General features: G+C 41.2%; 8 protein-coding genes across 11 annotated transcripts in view; 1 reads left to right on the forward strand and 7 right to left on the reverse strand.

Annotated features, from left to right (window-relative positions):
* The first annotated feature begins 654 nt into the window (after nucleotides 1-654).
* LOC104820868 (phytoene synthase 2, chloroplastic) lies at nucleotides 655-3457 on the forward strand. 3 transcript variants are annotated; one of them, XM_010551500.1, is made up of 7 exons: nucleotides 655-762; nucleotides 1378-1980; nucleotides 2075-2125; nucleotides 2292-2464; nucleotides 2539-2774; nucleotides 2859-3051; nucleotides 3153-3457. In XM_010551500.1, exons 2-7 carry the CDS (start codon nucleotides 1566-1568, stop codon nucleotides 3324-3326), a joined length of 1242 nt encoding a protein of 413 aa, XP_010549802.1. In that variant the 5' UTR covers nucleotides 655-762; nucleotides 1378-1565; the 3' UTR covers nucleotides 3327-3457. The 3 variants fall into 3 exon arrangements, with proteins under 3 accessions (XP_010549802.1, XP_010549804.1, XP_010549803.1); XM_010551502.2 differs by lacking the exon at nucleotides 655-762 and adding an exon at nucleotides 851-946; XM_010551501.2 differs by lacking the exon at nucleotides 655-762 and adding an exon at nucleotides 868-1010.
* Nucleotides 3323-4585, reverse strand: LOC104820867 (glutathione S-transferase F12-like). Its single transcript, XM_010551499.1, has 3 exons — nucleotides 4367-4585; nucleotides 4234-4282; nucleotides 3323-4131 (listed from the first exon to the last, which is right to left on the reverse strand). Exons 1-3 carry the CDS (start codon nucleotides 4511-4513, stop codon nucleotides 3683-3685), a joined length of 645 nt encoding a protein of 214 aa, XP_010549801.1. The 5' UTR covers nucleotides 4514-4585; the 3' UTR covers nucleotides 3323-3682.
* A 421-nt stretch (nucleotides 4586-5006) lies between these two features.
* On the reverse strand, nucleotides 5007-6051 carry LOC104820869 (glutathione S-transferase F11-like). Its single transcript, XM_010551503.2, has 3 exons — nucleotides 5806-6051; nucleotides 5669-5717; nucleotides 5007-5597 (listed from the first exon to the last, which is right to left on the reverse strand). Exons 1-3 carry the CDS (start codon nucleotides 5950-5952, stop codon nucleotides 5149-5151), a joined length of 645 nt encoding a protein of 214 aa, XP_010549805.1. The 5' UTR covers nucleotides 5953-6051; the 3' UTR covers nucleotides 5007-5148.
* An 858-nt stretch (nucleotides 6052-6909) lies between these two features.
* On the reverse strand, nucleotides 6910-8713 carry LOC104820870 (vesicle transport protein GOT1). Of its 2 annotated transcripts, XM_010551505.2 has the most exons (7): nucleotides 8508-8713; nucleotides 8357-8416; nucleotides 7804-7895; nucleotides 7617-7697; nucleotides 7441-7538; nucleotides 7175-7256; nucleotides 6910-7077 (listed from the first exon to the last, which is right to left on the reverse strand). In XM_010551505.2, exons 2-7 carry the CDS (start codon nucleotides 8385-8387, stop codon nucleotides 7039-7041), a joined length of 423 nt encoding a protein of 140 aa, XP_010549807.1. In that variant the 5' UTR covers nucleotides 8388-8416; nucleotides 8508-8713; the 3' UTR covers nucleotides 6910-7038. The 2 variants fall into 2 exon arrangements, with proteins under 2 accessions (XP_010549807.1, XP_010549806.1); XM_010551504.2 differs by lacking the exons at nucleotides 8357-8416; nucleotides 8508-8713 and adding an exon at nucleotides 8049-8229.
* Nucleotides 8714-9011: 298 nt separating this feature from the next.
* Nucleotides 9012-9994, reverse strand: LOC104820871. Its single transcript, XM_010551507.2, has 2 exons — nucleotides 9692-9994; nucleotides 9012-9525 (listed from the first exon to the last, which is right to left on the reverse strand). Exons 1-2 carry the CDS (start codon nucleotides 9871-9873, stop codon nucleotides 9228-9230), a joined length of 480 nt encoding a protein of 159 aa, XP_010549809.1. The 5' UTR covers nucleotides 9874-9994; the 3' UTR covers nucleotides 9012-9227.
* Nucleotides 9995-11145: 1151 nt separating this feature from the next.
* Nucleotides 11146-13673, reverse strand: LOC104820872. Its single transcript, XM_010551508.1, has 3 exons — nucleotides 13403-13673; nucleotides 12276-12487; nucleotides 11146-11649 (listed from the first exon to the last, which is right to left on the reverse strand). The coding sequence occupies exons 1-3, from the start codon at nucleotides 13496-13498 to the stop codon at nucleotides 11322-11324; spliced, it is 636 nt and encodes a 211-aa protein (XP_010549810.1). The 5' UTR covers nucleotides 13499-13673; the 3' UTR covers nucleotides 11146-11321.
* Nucleotides 13674-15025: 1352 nt separating this feature from the next.
* Nucleotides 15026-15741, reverse strand: LOC104820873. The gene has a single exon (XM_010551509.1). It carries the CDS (start codon nucleotides 15626-15628, stop codon nucleotides 15236-15238), a length of 393 nt encoding a protein of 130 aa, XP_010549811.1. The 5' UTR covers nucleotides 15629-15741; the 3' UTR covers nucleotides 15026-15235.
* A 169-nt stretch (nucleotides 15742-15910) lies between these two features.
* Nucleotides 15911-17593, reverse strand: part of LOC104820874 — a 2721-nt gene continuing 1038 nt past the window's right edge. Inside the window, exons 3-7 of the mRNA XM_010551510.2 lie at nucleotides 17421-17593; nucleotides 17162-17328; nucleotides 16861-16942; nucleotides 16642-16710; nucleotides 15911-16177 (exon numbers count right to left, since the gene is read on the reverse strand). Coding sequence (XP_010549812.1) covers nucleotides 16007-16177; nucleotides 16642-16710; nucleotides 16861-16942; nucleotides 17162-17328; nucleotides 17421-17593 — 662 coding nt within the window. The 3' untranslated portion in view covers nucleotides 15911-16006. The remainder of the gene's footprint in view (nucleotides 16178-16641; nucleotides 16711-16860; nucleotides 16943-17161; nucleotides 17329-17420) is intronic.

The following is a 17593-nucleotide window of genomic DNA, read 5'->3' on the forward strand; positions in this document are numbered from 1 at the left end:
ATTGGGTATGGGCCCACCCGGGCCCACGCGTCACGTTACATTATTATTTATTTATTTATTTACGCAGTTTCATCCTTGTGTTTTGGATTGGTTTGAGGATTAGTAGCTAAAATCATTGCTAAGTTCGAAAAATGTTTCTCATTAAATAATATCCCGCACCAAAATTTAAAATCGATATTTTATGATCATTATATATCGACTGTTTCTTTGTTTTACTAGCTAAAATCATTGCTAAGTTTGGAAAAATGTTTCTCATTAAACAATCCCCCGCATCAATATATAAAATTGACAATTTTATAATAATTCTATATTGGCCGTCTTCTTTGAATTATATTATACACAGATCATATCTCACCTCTTACAAAAGTTTTTTTAAAAATAATATTAGATAATCGATGTGATCTTTAATAAGCACAAATTTATATTTTGGATGATTTCCCCATTATAAGGATTTTTATTTCTTTAGTGATTGAATTGTTTGCATGATTTTGTTCGAATGGTGATTTGATTCAAAACATGTAATTTTTTTTATTCGGACATTAATATTTTTGCAAGACCAAACAGAGAAAAAAACAAGTGGATATACGACGACACTAGAACCAGACACTGACTACACTTTTACTCGGTACTTCACAATAATAAATTACAGGGAAAAAAAGAAGAAGAAGAAGAAAAAACTTCCGACTTTTGTATTTATTCCGGTCTTCCATTAACGCAAAGAAAAGAAAAACCTCTCTGGAGCGATGGGGAGAATTTGAATGGGTGAGGTTTTACGACAGAGAGGAAGAAACTTCTTCATGTATACATATATATGTATATGTATCTGTGCGCATGTAACTATTTATATACAGCCGTGGGTTTTGCAATTGCTTCTGAATTTTTTGTTCTTCTCTCCACATTGATGGAATCAAACTTCTCTCTCGTCTACATAGAATTAATTGCTCGGGTATTTCCTTTATATTGTGAGTTGTTCATACAGCTAACTGAATGAAATAGAGAGAGATAGAAAGGTGGGGTTCTGCGTTTTATCACTCATTCGGATCGTTTTGTTCCCATGTTTCTTTCATGTTTAGCAATTTTTTTGGTCCTTCATTTGATTTTTTTTTTTTTGCAACAAAGATGTTGGATCACTTGTGTGATTTCTGCCCAATTCTTTATGAATCCAAGCGAATAATGGGGAGCCCGGTTGGGCAATGGCGAAAGGGCTCTTCTCACTTTCTCTCTCTCTCAAGATCTTGTTCTGTTTTCTATTGCTGTTAATTGATTTTGTCCTTGAAAAATCGAAGCTTTAGTGGGTTTCGTGTGATATACATCCGGGATGAAGATCTCAATTTGCTCTAACAATCTCGTTCGGGGTTTGTTTTGTTCCAATTTCAGGAAGCTTGTGCCGGTTGATTTGTTCTGCTGGGTAACATATTGTCCGTTTGATCAAACCTAGCCGATTGGGTTGCATCAAAGAGATCGAAAAATCAGATTTTGTCCGCCTCTGGAATCTGAGATTCCAGGAAAACAAAGGAAAATCTTTTTAAAAAAAAGTTCGAATCTTTCCGGTTCTGGAATTCAGCATGTCTGTGGCGGTATTATGGGTCGCTTCCCCAAATTCAGAGCTATTGGGGAGCTGTGGCTTCTTTAGGGTTACGGAATCCTGCAGATTCTTCTCTCGTGGGCATAGCCTGTTGCTTAAACAGAAAGTAAGTAGGAGCAGCAAGCAGAGATGGAGATTTGAGGGAAGTAGAAATGGTGGTGTGATTTCAAGCATGGTGGCGAGTCCAGCGGGAGAGATGGCTCTAACGTCGGAGGAGAAGGTTTACAATGTGGTGATGAAACAAGCGGCTTTGGTTAACAGGCGGCTGCTGAGATCTGGTGCTGATCTTGATGTGAAGCCGGATATCGTCCTTCCCGGCACGTTGAGCTTGTTGAGCGAGGCATATGACCGCTGCGGAGAAGTTTGTGCGGAATATGCCAAAACCTTTTACCTCGGTTAGGGTTTTCCTCTCCATGTCCTGACCTCCTAAAACTGGTTTTGGATTGATGTTTCTTGGTGTTCTGAGATTCTGTCCTTTGGTGTTTCCAGGAACTATGCTTATGACACCCGAAAGGCGAAAGGCTATCTGGGCTATATACGGTGAGTTTCTTCGAAAGCTCTTGCCCAAAAAAGAACGGTTGAGAATGTCGGATCATTGATTTGGATGAATTGTGGGAGGTTTCTTGCTAACCACTTGAATTCAAGAACGGCATTCTCGGCACTGTCCGAGTTGATAGTTCATTGGGTTATATATATACGTATGCAGTTTGGTGTAGAAGAACGGACGAACTTGTGGATGGGCCTAATGCTTCGCATATTACACCGACGGCTTTAGACAGATGGGAAGCGAGGCTGGAAGACCTTTTCAGAGGCCGCCCTTTCGATATGCTCGATGCTGCACTCTCTGATACAGTTTCCAGATACCCCGTCGATATCCAGGTTGGTCTCGTTTTCGATGCGTTTATTCCCGAGTTTTCATTCAAATCCTCGTGTTTAAAAATGTGTTTCTACAGCCATTTAGAGACATGATAGAAGGAATGCGCATGGACCTGAGGAAGTCGAGGTACCAGAACTTTGACGAGCTCTACATGTACTGCTATTACGTGGCCGGGACAGTGGGGTTGATGAGCGTTCCCGTGATGGGCATCGACCCGAAATCGAAAGCAACGACGGAGAGCGTCTATAATGCGGCCTTGGCCCTCGGTATAGCCAATCAGCTCACCAACATTCTCAGAGACGTCGGGGAAGAGTGAGTCGCGTTTTCGGAAAACACCCCCTCCTAAGATTCAGTTTCTTGTCTCTCATCCTGGTTTGATCTCTCTGGTTGGCTCAGCGCAAGAAGAGGAAGGGTGTACCTGCCGCAGGACGAGCTGGCTCAGGCGGGTCTTTCGGACGAAGATATTTTCGCCGGGAAAGTTACAGAGAAATGGAGGAACTTCATGAAAATGCAGATCAAACGGGCAAGAATGTTCTTCGACGAAGCCGAGAAAGGCGTCACCGAGCTCAGCGCCGCCAGCCGGTGGCCGGTAATGCCCCTCAAAACTTTTCAACTGTCGGTTTATTACGTTATACACAACAGAAGAACACGAAATGTCTAAACCGGAAACCGGTTTGGGGAAATTTGCAGGTATTGGCGTCGTTGCTGCTGTACCGGAGGATACTGGACGAGATCGAAGCCAACGATTACAACAATTTCACGAAGAGAGCTTACGTCAGCAAAGGCAAGAAGCTCGCGGCTCTTCCTGCCGCTTACGCTAAATCGCTCCTCAGTTCTTCAATCTTGTCTTCTTACTCCACTTGAATATATCATACAATTGGTAGGTTCAATCTTATACTGTTTATTATATAACTAATATACGTAATATGGCGGGGGAGTATAATCCACAAATGTATTATCTTTATATTAATATTATATTTTAATTTTTGACCGTTTACATCTTTGTATTAATTAATTATAATTTTTTTCCCAACATCTGTTAATTTATACGATTTTATTTCCTTGATAATCCAATTTCTGCATTTGCCCAAATCATTCAAATACGAAACACAACCAAAAGATTTCAGATTTAATAAAAACAGTTACTAAAAGAAGAAGAAAGATCGAGAAATAAGGTTATTCGAAGTAGCAATTATTAATATTATGATTAGTGTATAGAACTAGTAATCAGCCATCTCCATGAGCTTAATCCAAGCCGGTCGAGCCGAAATCTCTTCCCACCACCGGTTAACGTTAAGCCGATCCTTAACCAACCGGCTGAGACCGGTCTCGTCCATCAAGTACCTCATGGGAGGCATGTGGGTCAAATCGGCCATGGTGAATTCGTCGCCGGCCAAGTACCGGTTCGGGCCGAGCCGGGTCTCGTAGACGTCAAGAACCTTCTCGAGCTTGGACCTGAGATCTGCGACCAAAACGTCGTCGCATGGATAACCGAACTTGGGCTTGACGACGAGGTTGATAACGATGGGCTGAACAAGTGGATTGAAGTATTGGGCCTCAACCTCGGCCCATTGGTCCACTATGGCTCGTTGTTCAAGGCTTTTTCCCAGCAGGGCCGTGCCCTGGTCCGAGTACTTGGCCGCGTAGTACCTCGCTATGGCTCGAGATTCTTGGAAAAAAAATTTTCCATGAGATTTTTTTTTTTTCTGATACAGAAAAAAAAAAACAGATTTCATAGTAAACACGAGAACAAACATAGGAGGAATCTTACCGAAGAGCTTAAAGTCTCCATCTTCTACAGCCGGAACTTGTCCAAACGGCTACACAATAAGCATATACATATATATATATAAGTGTGTGTGTATATGTATATAACGCATGCAATTTAGGCGCTTAGTAGTAACCTGACGAAGGAGGAAGTCGGGATTCTTTTGCTCGAAGGAGTCGAGGTTGATATGAGCGACTTCGAACTCGATGCCTTTTTCAAGAAAGCAAAGCAGTACTCTCTGTGGGCAAGCCGCTGTTATCTGTCCGTACACTTTCACCGCCATTGTTGCGTTTCACCCTTGTTTTTATATTTCTATAGAAAATAATAATAAAATTATTGGAATGAGAGTGAGCACGTTGTATGTATCTCTGTGTGTGTGTATATATAGGACCCAATGAGAGACAGCAGGGAGCCGGTGGTTGGAGCAAGTGGTGGTTGGACTTGGAGATATAGGTTCTTAATAATAACAAGGTAAATGTAATTAATGAATATGGAATAATTAATGCCTAGTAATCTCGTAGGTAACATTACATTCAAGCTCCCAACCTAACAGTCGTGTGAGTTGGTAACATATAGTTAATGTTATGATTTAGAATATAAGTATGTTTAATGTTAAGATTTAGCATAGTTAAAAATATCTCTGTCTTCCTCTATTTTTCTTCGGTTTGATGTCTCTTCATGTCTCAAATTACAAAAACCATAAGATAATTTAATATAGATATATATATATATATATATATATATATAATCCAAGATGTTACATATGTAGGGTTATATATCTAAAATGTTTGGCTTGATTCCATATAATGCGTTCTGGTGAATTATTGTCCACATATAACAACTAAATACGGATGACTTGGAAAATAATGAAATCTTATTCAGTGACACATGGCTCACAGACAATCAATCTCGAAATAATTAATAAGCGGCCATCTCCATGAGCTTCTTCCAAGCCGGTCTAGCCGTAACCGTTTCCCACCACCGGTTAACGTTAACCCGAGCCTTGATCATGTGGCTCAAACCGGTCTCGCCCATCAAGTACCTCATGGCCGGCATGTGGGTCAAATCCGCCGTTGAGAATTCATCGCCGGCGAAGTAGCGGTTCGAGCCGAGCCGGGCATCGTAGATGTCAAGAACCTCCTCGAGCTTGGACTTGAGTTCTTCGACCAAAACGTCGTCGCATTTCTCGCCGAACTTGGGCTTGACGACGATGTTGATGACAATGGGCAGAACCAGTGGGTGGAAGTAGTGAGCCTCCACTTCGGACCACTGATCCACGACCGCTCGCTGTTCCAATGTTTTTCCCAACAGGTCCGTGCCCTGGTCCGCGTACTTGGTCGCGTAGTATCTCGCGATGGCACGGGATTCTGAAACATATGGTTATTTTAGCCTCTGATGTGTATATAATTAACAGTATTTAGGAGATTTCTTTCCTTACCAAAGAGCTTCAAGTCTCCATCTTCTATGGCTGGAACTTGTCCGAACGGCTACAAAAAATGGAAACAGCCAACCGGATTACATTCAATATCCATTGTTGTATATAAACACTTAGAAAAGAGTTTATATATGAGTTACCTGTCGGAGGAGGAAATCGGGTTTCTTTTGCTCGAATGTATCGAGATCGACATGAATGACCTCGAATTCAATACCCTTTTCAAGAAAGCAAAGCAAGACTCTTTGTGGGCTTGCCGCTTTTATCTGCGCGTGCACTTTCACCGCCATTTTTTGCTCTATAGTTTATGCTTCTTCTTCTTCTTTTTTTAAATGAAGTAAACAAAATTAACAGGAAGAGAATGTTATAATATATGATCGTTTTTACGTGTATGTGGATGGAGAAGTACTAAAGGGTGGGAGTAGTTGCGTGTGAGCATTTATAGACGGCCCAATTATAGATATACGAACCAAGAGTACCAGGGCAAGTAGAGAAATAGAAGTAGTGGGGGTTGGAGCAAGTTGGGGGTTGTGTTTGGTTTTGGTCTTGTCGCATGTGATGGTCGTTTTGCTCGTTAATTAATGCAACCGTGGAGATTGATGAAGAAATGTCCTAATCCTAATCCTAGATTTGGGGTTTAAACAACTAAAATTGTGCATGCACTTCTGTGATTCGTATAGGTAATTAATTTTAGATTGGATGGGTTCATTTCAATCCACGTTTCTTATATATATAACCTATATATGTTGTGTATATAGCCATGTTTTTGTAAAGCACATGTGGAGGAGAAAGTTGGTTCGGATAAGTCGGCACGTGTTGGCTGTGCCAGACTGGTGGGTAGGTATAGACATATCACGTGCTATGTGCGTGGAATGATGGGTCTTTTCTTCTTTTCGTTCTTTTCTTTTATTTATTTATTTATATACTTTTTTTTCGTAATAATTTAACAGGTTTTTTTAAATTTCACTCGTAAACTTTGATTCCAAGCGAGCCAGTAAAAGGTTCAGACATCGTGGTATTATACATGTATAAGTTAGAACCCCCAGTTCTTCTGTTTCTCTAGTCTATTGTCTAAAGACGGTCAAATCATTCCAAATTTCATCGTAATCATATATGACCAAAACAAAATAAATAAATAAAAACCTGACCACCCCATTTGAAGAATGGCTCGGCTTGTGGTTGATGCTGATGGGCTCGAGAATTGAACTGCTAATAAATGGATCAAAAACCCAAATCCAAACAAGCACTCGCATCAAAATGGTCAACCTTTTCCCAATTCTCTCTGTACTCATTTGGACAATTTACAGTGTGTTATATACAATGTATATATATGTACATGTGAAACAAGCCATCAGAATTCAGACAGAGAGATTTAGTTAAACGGGAACCCGCCTCCCTCTGAAGCGATCCAGCATCTGGGGGGATTGACGACAAACAAATGTCAGTGAACTTGGGGGGAAGCCAAGTGTTGTGGAAACAAAAACAAGTTTAAAAATCAAAACATGAATCTACCGCTCTGATGTATGGTTGCTGCAAAAGCCAGCCCAGGAGAGGTATCCTCTGCAGGAAAACAGCGAGCGTCGGCCAGAAACCGCTGCAAAACCAAAGAGCGGAGAATTTATCTCATTCGTGTTATCGTGTACGAGCTTGCCGGGGAGAATCAACAAGAGTTCATGTAATTCTAGAGTTTTGAGTTTTGATCAAACACGTTGAAGTTAATAGAACTAGGAGTTCTGCTAATCTAAAATGGCATTGATGATATCACAATTGGAACCCACCTGAAAAGCACGATGAACCCGTAAGTCTCTAGGAGCATGCCGGTGACAGGCCATCCTATCAACACTAGTAAGAAACCCAACCCGAAAGATATCGTTCCCTACGCAACACACGGACGAAAGAATCATGGTAATCCAGTCAGTGTTGTAAAGAGTTGATATCGAGAGAGATTGAGAACCTTAAAGTTTCGGCGTTTTGTAAAGAGTTGCATCGCTGACTTGACACCGATGGTTAGAGTCACCCCAGCGAAGAAGAGTATCTGTGTTCGGATCAATGACAGATACGGTTTGGTCATATATACGCAAATATACCTTAACAGCTGATCGATTATAAGGCAAATAACAGCACAAAGACAGTATACCTACATTCCCCATGGCAATAAACCCTTTGTCGAAGAAGAATATAACTCCCAGGAACGAGAAGAACACACCAAATCCAGTCAACCCTAGTCCAATCTCTGCACAGATCACAATTCGCCAAAAAAAACACCCTCCATGAGACAGAAATGGATTTCAGATAGTCAACGCAAGTCATGATCCTCAAAAAACTGCCTTTGATTAGCCGCACCAACATCATACAGATTCAGAAGAATTTTAATCCGATTCTCAACCTAACATGGTTTCAATTTCTCCGGACAAGGGCAGCTCTTTGCGATCTCGACAGCCACACTGGATATTCATGATCAGAAACAAAACATGCGATGACGAGCGGAACCCGACAAATCCCTCAGAAAGAGAATGCCTTTCTACGAAAAAATCCCTTGCCAGAAGACAAGTAACTCATTCGGAACCAGTATGTGTATATATATATATATGTGTATATATATGCGACGTCATATATGAATTTCGCAGAAGCAGGCATGGATCAGACCCTGCGAAAAGCGACGCACACAAAACGAAAGGGAACTTCTGCACTTACTTTTCAGGTCATTCATCTCGAAAGAAGCCATTTGCACCGATGAATCAGATACTCCAGCACCTTTTACACGGAAAGATCACACAAACGAAAACGATTTCTCCCACCGCAAGAAAGCAATCGAAAAGTCAAAATTCGAAAGATTCGCCTTTACCTGAGCAACCGATTCCACCAGTACGAATCTTCTTCGAGGCTAAAACTGGTGAAATCGATGAACTTGGCAACAGAGTTTGCTTTGCTATGTGAATTGAAAGAGGGAAACTTTCCGATTACAGGGCCTGTTTGGCAAGCAAGAAAGTATACATTTTTTTTTCCTGGGAAGAGAAACCAGAACGGCTGGCCAATCCCACAACAAAGGGGTCGGTTGCCACGCCATCTGTCGGCTCGTTGGCCTCCACGTCACTCATCTAGGATAAATATAAATATAACCCCTTATTATTGTATCTTTTACGAATGTAACCCCATAAGTTTTATTATGTCGTTGTTGATGGAATATTTCTTCTTCTTTGATTCTGACATTTTTTTTAATTCAATATTCTGCAACTCTGAAAACATTGTTTTTAACGATACTCATATCAAACTTTTATTATATGGACGATTATATTTTCATCTCCCAAAACATGGTTACAAAGTTTTATAATGGGTTTGGTTAATAATGTTGCAGAATGAAGAATAGTGAAATTGGATTATCTGAGTATATGTTAATTATACAATATGCTTAGATTATATTTTAAAAAAGAGTATCCCTCAAAACTAGAACAGTTACTTCCACGAAGATTTTTATAATCATGGACCCTACGGCCTACCATCACTAAAGAAAAGCTCGAAATATCGAACCAAACAAATTCGGTTCGGTTCCGGTTTAGTACCCGGTTCAGGTTTGCGTCAACAAAGCCGATAAAGGAGCCGCAGAGAGCGTCTGGGCCCTAAGCGGAGGACGGTGGCCGGGCAGCCGAGGCGGCCGATCGTTCCCGGTGGACATTCCGTCGCGACCACCACGATTTCGCTCTGCGTCTCCGCCGCACGATGCGCCGGGGATTCGCCTCTCTCGCCGCTGCTTCAGTTTCGCGTTGAATGGGTTCTCTGGCTTCGCTAGGTCCTCGAGGGTTTTCGCATCAGACAGCGACGTGAACGACTGTGATTTTCCTTTGTAATGCTTCGACAATCCTTTTCTGCCATGGATATCCCCAAAAACAGAGCTTTGATTTCAGTAATTTTTTTTCTTTTATCAGCCCCTATAAAATAGAATCTTTCCGTTTCTACCTCTGAATTTAAAAAGTGATTTGTTCTTCCCTGACGAGATCTAGAAATCCGAGGGGTGAAACGAATTTTTTTTACCTCGAAGACGGAGAAGAATCGTCATCCATGCCGAAAAGGTCCGAATCTTCAGGCGATTTCGGAGAAGAGAATGAGATCGCAGCTTCATCTGATTCCGCGTCTGCGTCCTGAACGCAGCTTCTGCTTCTGCGTCTGCGTTCCTCTCCCAAGTAAAGAGACTCCATCTGTTCTTGATAATACATCTCTGCTCTGCGTCACACCAGATCTCTGCCTACCTCCGTTAGAGAATGAGAATTGTTCTTTACACAAACCATTTATATAAGTGCGTACATACATACACGCACATATACATATACACATATCTTCACTGTTTTTACCATTCGTAAAAAAGGCGCACACATTTCTAGTCGGCCCATATGGCAAAATTCCCGGAATCCATTTGAAATTATTATTCCTACATATATTTCATTTTTTAAACATTTAAAATTTCACCATTTAATTATTAATGCGAAGCTTTCAGTACGTTTAATTTCGACACCAACTTGTAGTAGATGGCTACCATATTGTTTAAAAAATATTATCTGTTTCTCATCATCATCATTCAATGCCATGTTACGGCCACATGAAAAGAACGATGAAATAATATAAAAGAATAGTTAGCATTATATTTTGAGATCGAGAGAGAAGACGACACGTGGCATGAGAATCGGACGACGGAGGAGGGGTACGTGGAGAGAAGCACGAAACCCAAAGGCGTGAGAATCACTGTGCATGGATACGTGTCCTTTCATCACCACCCCTTCTTTCTCCATGATTGTTTCCCTCATTTGACTAATCATGTGTTTTAATTCACATAAGAAATGCCGAAAAACCCTTTCTCTCTCTCTCTCTCTCTCTTTTTTTTTTTAAAAATTTATCGGCTACGAAAAATCAGATGGAATAAATTAATATAAAATTATATCTAAATCAGATATTTTTTATAAAATAATTTAATATAATGTTTGAATCAATTTAAATAAACCTAATGGAATAATATTCTAAAAATAAAAGTAGTGGCGTATTAGTCGGGTAAATGCTTTAAGATTATATAAAATAAGATTCTAATGGATAACAAAAATCCGGATTGTTGGAGCGATGGGGGCCAGAGAGAGGCAATTTGAATTTAGACAGAAATCCCAAAATGTTGGAGAATAATTTTATTTTTCCCAACAGGCAATTAAAACAGTGGACTCTTATCTAATTTTATTTGTCGACATGCTGCGCGTCCTCTTTTTTTTTTTTTTTTTTTCTTCTAAATTATATATGGTAATACAAACTTTTATCATCAAGACAAGACCCCCATCACGAGCCTACGTTGTCTCTGTCTTAACAACAATAAATTAAACCAAAAAAAAAACTCTCTACTCTACCCTAAGTAAGAACACTATTTACTGTTCGCTACTACAATGAAATTTATTTCCACGTCGACTTTATATATATGTATATATGTATATCTGTATAAGCAAGACAGAATCTTTGACCAGATGGAACCATTGAACACCCATTCCAATGTTCACAAACTACATACTTACACACACTCTGTTGCAACTACGGAACACAACACAGCATTACAATCATATCCCAACGGTCATTAACAGAAATCGTATCTTTCTCTAACATTATCCTCCTACTTTTAAAATTTGCCAATCTGTCAAGTGAACTGTCTTCTCATGTAGGTATCTTCGTGAACGAAGACAGGGTCCCCCGCTCTCTGCACAGGAGGTTGCCCCATTGCTATGCCAGCAGTTTGTGCGGTGGCTGCAGCCGGGGAGGAGGCGTTGTGCTTAGCAGAGTTCAGGGTCAGATAGTACACGATCCCGAGGCCGAGACTGACGAGCGAGAGCACAGACCCGCCAGCGAAAACCCCCGGTTTCACAATGTAGCAGTAGGAGTTACCTGCACTAATCCTTTCCTGGCTCGTTTCATCGTTCAGGGCAGCTCCCGTCAGCAGAAGGAGAAACGCTATTACAAAAGTGAACCTACACCAAACGTAGACCAAATCTTACACATAAGTAAGTATATATCAAGAACGTGATAAATTCATCAGCAAAGTTCTATAGCCTTTGTTTTCTGGTCTAAGATGTATAATTAAGATTCTAGGAAGAAGGTCGGGAATATCATGTGATTCATGATCGGTAAAGCTCCAATGTACACTAAGACATAAAGCTAAAATGTCTTGAAACAGAATGACAAAAGTTTCAATGCTGAATCCGGACCATTATTAGCTGAAACTACAACTGATTTGCCACTGTCAAATAAGTTCCCTTCCTTAGAACGCGGCTTGGATATCGATAACTGTATGCAAGTACAAAGCATATCATATTATAATTTTGAACACTTTGCCCTGAGAAAATTACATGAAACTCTTGGCATAAAAAATCCTTTTTTCCCATATGGTCTAAGCTGAAAAGGATGACTGCAGAGGCCAAAGCAACTTTTAGCTCAAAGCTATGGAACTTAAGGTCCCAGTCCAAGACTGTGACGATAATATACAAAACCAAGGGTTTAGGAGTTAAGTGACACATTCAGGACTAGAATAGACATATATAAAAACCAAAGATAACAATAAAAAAACTACTGAACAAGCAGGAAAGAAGAGAGTTACCAGGAAACGACAAAGCAGACCAAGGCAATAATCCAGTTAGACTGGGATGGAGCAGGTCCCTTTCTACAACAGATGCACCCACCAGCAACATTGATGATTATTTGGGCTATCATTAGAATCACAGCTGAAGTGAAGCCAAGATTGAAAGCTGGACTTCTTGGGTAAGAGCATCCTGAGGCAGAATCTGTCGAGTTATACTTGACCTGGGAACTCTGTACCAACAAGTAAAACAAAAAACAACGAAAAGTTGAACCCTCTAGCACAGACAGAATCACCTTGAACTGGCCACAGAACTAACTAACTCCTCTTCGGTAGGAATAGATTTCAGAAATAACCATTACAAGACATCACTTAGTGTTTCAGTTTCTTATCCACTCGACCAAGAGGGGACGGTAATACAGGAACGTAACAATAGAGTCCAACAAACCTTGATCGAAAAGACAAAACCCACAAAACCGAATGCAATGAAAAACGGGTACTTTAGATGTTCCTTCATCCCCATACCTGAGTATTATCATCCTTTAAAAAAAAAATTCCCATTTATGCATAAAGTTCAACTTAGCATCAGTAGAATTTCTATTCCATTTACGGAATCACATTATACTTCATTCAACCCTCTTAATGTATTGATCACACGAAATGCATACAAATGGAGACTTATGTCAAATAGGCATTTGTAACTACAAGCCCAACATATGAAATTGGAAGACCTTCCTTGGAAAAAGTTAACAGTGTTTTGGATAGAGAGCTTCACCAAATATCCTGCTTCCTCACTGAACTCTCAAATCAATTCGACAATCTTCCGAATCCGAAATCAGGAAGCATAGCAAAAGCAGCATCGTTTTTAGCCCATTCCCTTTTCATTCACAAGTAAAAATCCCAAAGCAATGAGCTTTATACTGTGAATGTCTTCACGAGTGAAGTTATCAGTACGAACTCAGTCGAACTCAGAAACTCAAATTTAAAGCCCAAAACCCAAAGCTAAAAAGAGGCGAAACAAAGTTGCCAAACAGAGAACTGGGCAACCTTCAAAATTCGAAATTACACAGCATAAACATCAAATCATTCAACACCCAATTATGAGAAACAGGAAAAACACCAAACCCTAAGTTCTATTAGAAGCAGACCTTGATCCTGGTTGCTTCGGCACCAAAACCAGCAGCAGCTGATAATGCACCCAAGAGAGCTACAACAACGCAAATCACCAGTTTTTTCCTCTCCATCTCTCTCCGAAACTCCGATCGTTTTCTGGCTTTGCGTCAAAGATGCTTTATCTTTCTGTGTGCTTCGTGTTCTATCTCTCTGTCTATGTCGCTCTCACTCTTTAGGTTTTGCTTCCTTTTTTTTTCCTTCTTAGTTCATAAGAAAACGTAAAGGTGGTACCTTGGTGAGAAGCGTGGAGTCCTGTTTTTTGTTTTTTATTATTTTTTTTTGTCCTGGATCATGATTCATGAATATACGGATAGGGGTATTTTGGTAATAACACCTTAACACTACCTCTGTTTCTAGTGTGTACCGTAGACGAAGGTAGGTAGATGCATATAATATAAGGTTTTCGCATATTCTTTCATCGCTAGTTTTTTAATTAAATAAAATCAATAAATAGAAAAGGAACAACACTCGAAAAAGCAAAATATGGTTTCTGTACGGAATAAGTGAATAAGGTTTCTGAATCAGATGTATATAACCATCACCTTCTGGCGTATACACACATACATAGTGCACGTACTATGTACGTATGTGATTGCGGGGGGAGAGTATACGTATTCATGTTCGAGCATGTCTCACCTTGTTGCGAGACTTCCAACGTGGAGACGACGGCAGCAAATCAAGGAGACAAGATCTATTAGGCTTGTGACCTGCCAATCAATCAATGCTCTCACGGCATCTCTCCTCTTCTGTCCTCCAGCCCCTCGGCCTTGTCTGAGAACTAAGATTTTCGAGCCATCAAGATGACGACCTTTTACCTCTTTATGTTACGAGTGAAGTTACTCCACAGTCTGTCTCTGGCAGTGAACTTTAACTCCAAGAAGCCGCTGGCTGAAACAGAGACTAAGATGATGGCATTCCAACCTCTACAAGAAACTAGAAATCTAGATTCATGGATCAAATCTCGATCCTCGAATGACTACGACACGAGAAGAATGGGAATTTGGAGATGTTTAAAAGAGGTAGGAGAGGCAAACTGAATGAAGGTACATGGAGAAGCAAGCAACAACAGAGACAGGACACAAAAAAGAGACCATCTTTTCTTTATTTTCCCACATTACCCCATCAAAACCACTTTGTGGGGATGAAGAAAACCAAGGGCTGCGCCGCCACAGAAGTCACCGGAACATTCGACAACTGAAAGCCCTAGCAAGAGCTTAAATGACCAGCGAGTAGAACACTGGATGATGGTGCCACTTCCACATCCAAAATTCAAATGTGTTCTATCTATCCTTGTATACATAATACATATCAGAAAAAGGGGCTTCTGCTTTAATCAGAATTCAGATGCAACATAGGCATCAAAATTGCTTGTCTGATCAATACTGCATTTGCATCTAACAGACAGTTTCCGTTGCTGTCTGAGACTGACATCACACACCATTGAAGAACCGGTTTCAGACACTATCAATCAAAGACTACCTCTCTATATCCTACACTCTATCTCAGGCTAGCAACCCATCGTTAAATGTCATCACTTTAACAAACGGCAAGAGAGAATCAACAAAACACCAAATCCAGTAAAACATACGAGAAACAGATCAGAAACCAAGCACGGATTGCGAGAAGGCATAAGCAAAATGGGTCTATATATATCCTTCAATCTCCAGGACACAAAAGCAACATCAAAACCAGGTAAACACGAGACAAACTCGCCAGACACAGAGAAGTCATTCCCTCATCGAATCCGAAACAACATCGAAAATCATTGAAATGGGGCATTAAAGCAAACGGAACCTGCGAACCGCGATCTAATCCTTGTTCTTGAGCCTCTCGATCCGCTGGTTAAGCTGCTCGATCCTGACAACAAGATGCGTCACGGAATACAGGATCCAATAGAACAACAACGCGGCGGCGATCAAGAGCGCGTTTCGCTGAGACTTCATGATGGATTTCTGGTGGCGGAGATGCTCCGACGGAGTGCAGGACTCGCCGTCGCACGAAGGACGAGTCTCGTACTTCCAGTAGATGTCCATGAGGAGGAAGAGACAGAACGGGACCACGGACAGGAACGGCTTCAGCAGATTGCGCGTGACGGCGACCAAACCCCTGCGGAGGCCGTCAAGACCCGGCAAGGTCAACAGGACCACCATGATCGCCTCCGCCGCAGCTGCGTAGCCCAACACCACCCACTCGAGAGCCATCGTTCGCCGGAAACTCTGGATCTTAGATCTGCGATTTTTCCGATTTCGTTGGTCTTGGAATTCGAAAGAAGAATTGATTCTTTTTCTTTTCTTAGTGAGCAAGAGAGAAGAGATGAGTTAAGAGGGGGAGGGTCCTCTTGTGCGTGTATAACTAAAAGAAGGATGAAAGGACACGTGGCAGTGCTCTGTACGGACGTTTTAAAATGGGTCAGGCCTCAACTGGGCCCATTGGGCTTATATAATAGGCTTTTAGATCTTGTGATTCGAACCCGACACATCAGATGATATTTGCAAAAAAAACGGTGTTCAATATGGATTTCTGAGTTTGAAGATGTCTAAAAGAACACATGAAGATTTAAGTAAATGAAAAGAAAAATGTCATTGAAGACCATAAACAAGCAAAGCTCCAACTGCTCCAACACCGACCAAAAGTCCAACAATGACGCCAATGGGAGGCAGTCCTCCTCCTATGGCTTTCCCCGTGTTTACGTCGTACCGAGCAAACCTCTTCTTCGGTGCCCTGCACTGAGGGCATACGTACCCATCCGGCTGCATTTCCAAAAAGATCGGTTTAAACCCTCAAGATTCTCGGTTCTAACATCAGTCGACGAGTCTAAAAGATCGGTTAAAGTCCCTAATGATATTCGGTTCTAACATCGGATCACGGGTCCACAAGATCTGTTAAAGATATTCTGTTATAACATCGGATCACGGGTCTAAAAGATCAGTAAAACCCCTAAACGTATTCTCGGTTCTACGGTTCACAGGTCTAGAAAATCGGTTTATACCCTAAAGATATTCGGTTCTAACATCGGTTAACGGGTCTAAAAGATCAGTTGCCCTAATGATATTCGGTTCTAACATTGGTTCACCTGTGGGACCTGTAGTTTGCTAGCATTGGAACTAGGTGGAAATGTGAAAGTAGCTCCCTAGAACTACCATTCACCGGTTTTTTATGGCAAGAAATAGGATCTTTTTTGATCTAAGAATGGTCAAGGAATCAAGAATCAAACCTGCTCATCAAAGGGTTTCTGTAAGGTGTAAATGAATCCACAGTCAATGCATATGTGAGTAGCTCTTGCCTGCAGAAATGCTCAAAGGAGTCACAAACTTGCAGATGATATAATAGCAGTAAGACCGTGTCCCCTTCATCATGGATCGAAACGAAAATGGCAAATCAATGACTGATCAAATAAGGGGTTTGTGATACAATCATGTGAAGAGATGCTTGCCTTTTGAGTGTCGGTTAATTTCCTCCCGAAGCGTGGAGGAGCCGGACGCTTAGTCAATTTCTTCACGTCAACATCTGCACCCCTTTATCAGTATAAACCAGAAAACATTCCATCACGAACCGATATATCAAAACGAGGTCACATGATCACATCTACTGGTAAATGAAAGTTTTAGTAACAATATCTTGATCATGATATTCTTATATAACCCTTTCATGGAGATGGTTGTATTAGAATCAAGGATCACACCCCAATTGACCGTTTTGTTCTTGCAACAAGATCAAGAGCCCAACATCCTCACCTGCTGACAACAAAGTAGACAGACTCAGGCTTTGCCTGGATAGCGGTTTTAGTGAAACCAAGCTTGTCTGCGGGCCAAAGCTCGTCCCCAAAGAAACTACTCGTGTACAGAACTTGATCGCCGGTCTTAAGCCCTGCTTTTGCCGCATTCCCACCACCATCTACAGCCTAAAAAGACCACCGAGAAAACACCATTAGAGCCATGATTCGGCGCCTATTTACGAGTTTGCCTGCAGAGGAAGAAACATGAAGGGACTCACAGTGATGACAACCCCACCCCCTTGCTTCTGTCCTAAAGTCAGACCCAGAGGCTTGTCGACTTCGACCTCTATCGTCTTCGCTGCCGCAGTTCTCGCTTGGATTTCCAGCCTTCTCGACCCTTTTGATCCATTGATCTTGCTCTGAGAGACTGCGAATGTTTCAGAGACGCTCT

The sequence above is a fragment of the Tarenaya hassleriana genome, unplaced genomic scaffold, assembly GCF_000463585.1.
Source record: "Tarenaya hassleriana unplaced genomic scaffold, ASM46358v1 Cleome32, whole genome shotgun sequence".
NCBI classification, from domain to species: domain Eukaryota; kingdom Viridiplantae; phylum Streptophyta; class Magnoliopsida; order Brassicales; family Cleomaceae; genus Tarenaya; species Tarenaya hassleriana.

Bases quoted from the DNA above. Each gene is read 5' to 3' on its own strand.
- LOC104820869 (XM_010551503.2), bottom strand. From the start codon at position 5,952: ATGGCGGTGAAAGTGCACGCGCAGATAAAAGCGGCAAGCCCACAAAGA. The intron at 5,718-5,805 runs GTAACTCATATA...CATTTTTTGTAG, and splicing joins CCGATTTCCTCCTCCGACAG to CCGTTCGGACAAGTTCCAGC. The intron at 5,598-5,668 runs GTAAGGAAAGAA...CATATGTTTCAG, and splicing joins TGGAGACTTGAAGCTCTTTG to AATCCCGTGCCATCGCGAGA.
- LOC104820871 (XM_010551507.2), bottom strand. From the start codon at position 9,873: ATGTATTATCAAGAACAGATGGAGTCTCTTTACTTGGGAGAGGAACGC. The intron at 9,526-9,691 runs GTAAAAAAAATT...TATCCATGGCAG, and splicing joins GATTCTTCTCCGTCTTCGAG to AAAAGGATTGTCGAAGCATT.
- LOC104820867 (XM_010551499.1), bottom strand. From the start codon at position 4,513: ATGGCGGTGAAAGTGTACGGACAGATAACAGCGGCTTGCCCACAGAGA. The intron at 4,283-4,366 runs GTTACTACTAAG...CTTATTGTGTAG, and splicing joins CCGACTTCCTCCTTCGTCAG to CCGTTTGGACAAGTTCCGGC. The intron at 4,132-4,233 runs GTAAGATTCCTC...TTTTTTTCCAAG, and splicing joins TGGAGACTTTAAGCTCTTCG to AATCTCGAGCCATAGCGAGG.
- LOC104820870 (XM_010551504.2), bottom strand. From the start codon at position 8,118: ATGAATATCCAGTGTGGCTGTCGAGATCGCAAAGAGCTGCCCTTGTCC. The intron at 7,257-7,440 runs GTGGGTTCCAAT...TTGGTTTTGCAG, and splicing joins GGGTTCATCGTGCTTTTCAG to CGGTTTCTGGCCGACGCTCG. The intron at 7,078-7,174 runs GTAGATTCATGT...CAATCCCCCCAG, and splicing joins AGCAACCATACATCAGAGCG to ATGCTGGATCGCTTCAGAGG.
- LOC104820873 (XM_010551509.1), bottom strand. From the start codon at position 15,628: ATGGCTCTCGAGTGGGTGGTGTTGGGCTACGCAGCTGCGGCGGAGGCG.
- LOC104820868 (XM_010551500.1), top strand. From the start codon at position 1,566: ATGTCTGTGGCGGTATTATGGGTCGCTTCCCCAAATTCAGAGCTATTG. The intron at 2,126-2,291 runs GTGAGTTTCTTC...ATACGTATGCAG, and splicing joins GGCTATCTGGGCTATATACG to TTTGGTGTAGAAGAACGGAC. The intron at 2,465-2,538 runs GTTGGTCTCGTT...GTGTTTCTACAG, and splicing joins GATACCCCGTCGATATCCAG to CCATTTAGAGACATGATAGA.
- LOC104820872 (XM_010551508.1), bottom strand. From the start codon at position 13,498: ATGGAGAGGAAAAAACTGGTGATTTGCGTTGTTGTAGCTCTCTTGGGT. The intron at 12,488-13,402 runs GTCTGCTTCTAA...TTGTTGGTACAG, and splicing joins CCGAAGCAACCAGGATCAAG to AGTTCCCAGGTCAAGTATAA. The intron at 11,650-12,275 runs GTAACTCTCTTC...CGTTTGGTGTAG, and splicing joins GTCTGCTTTGTCGTTTCCTG to GTTCACTTTTGTAATAGCGT.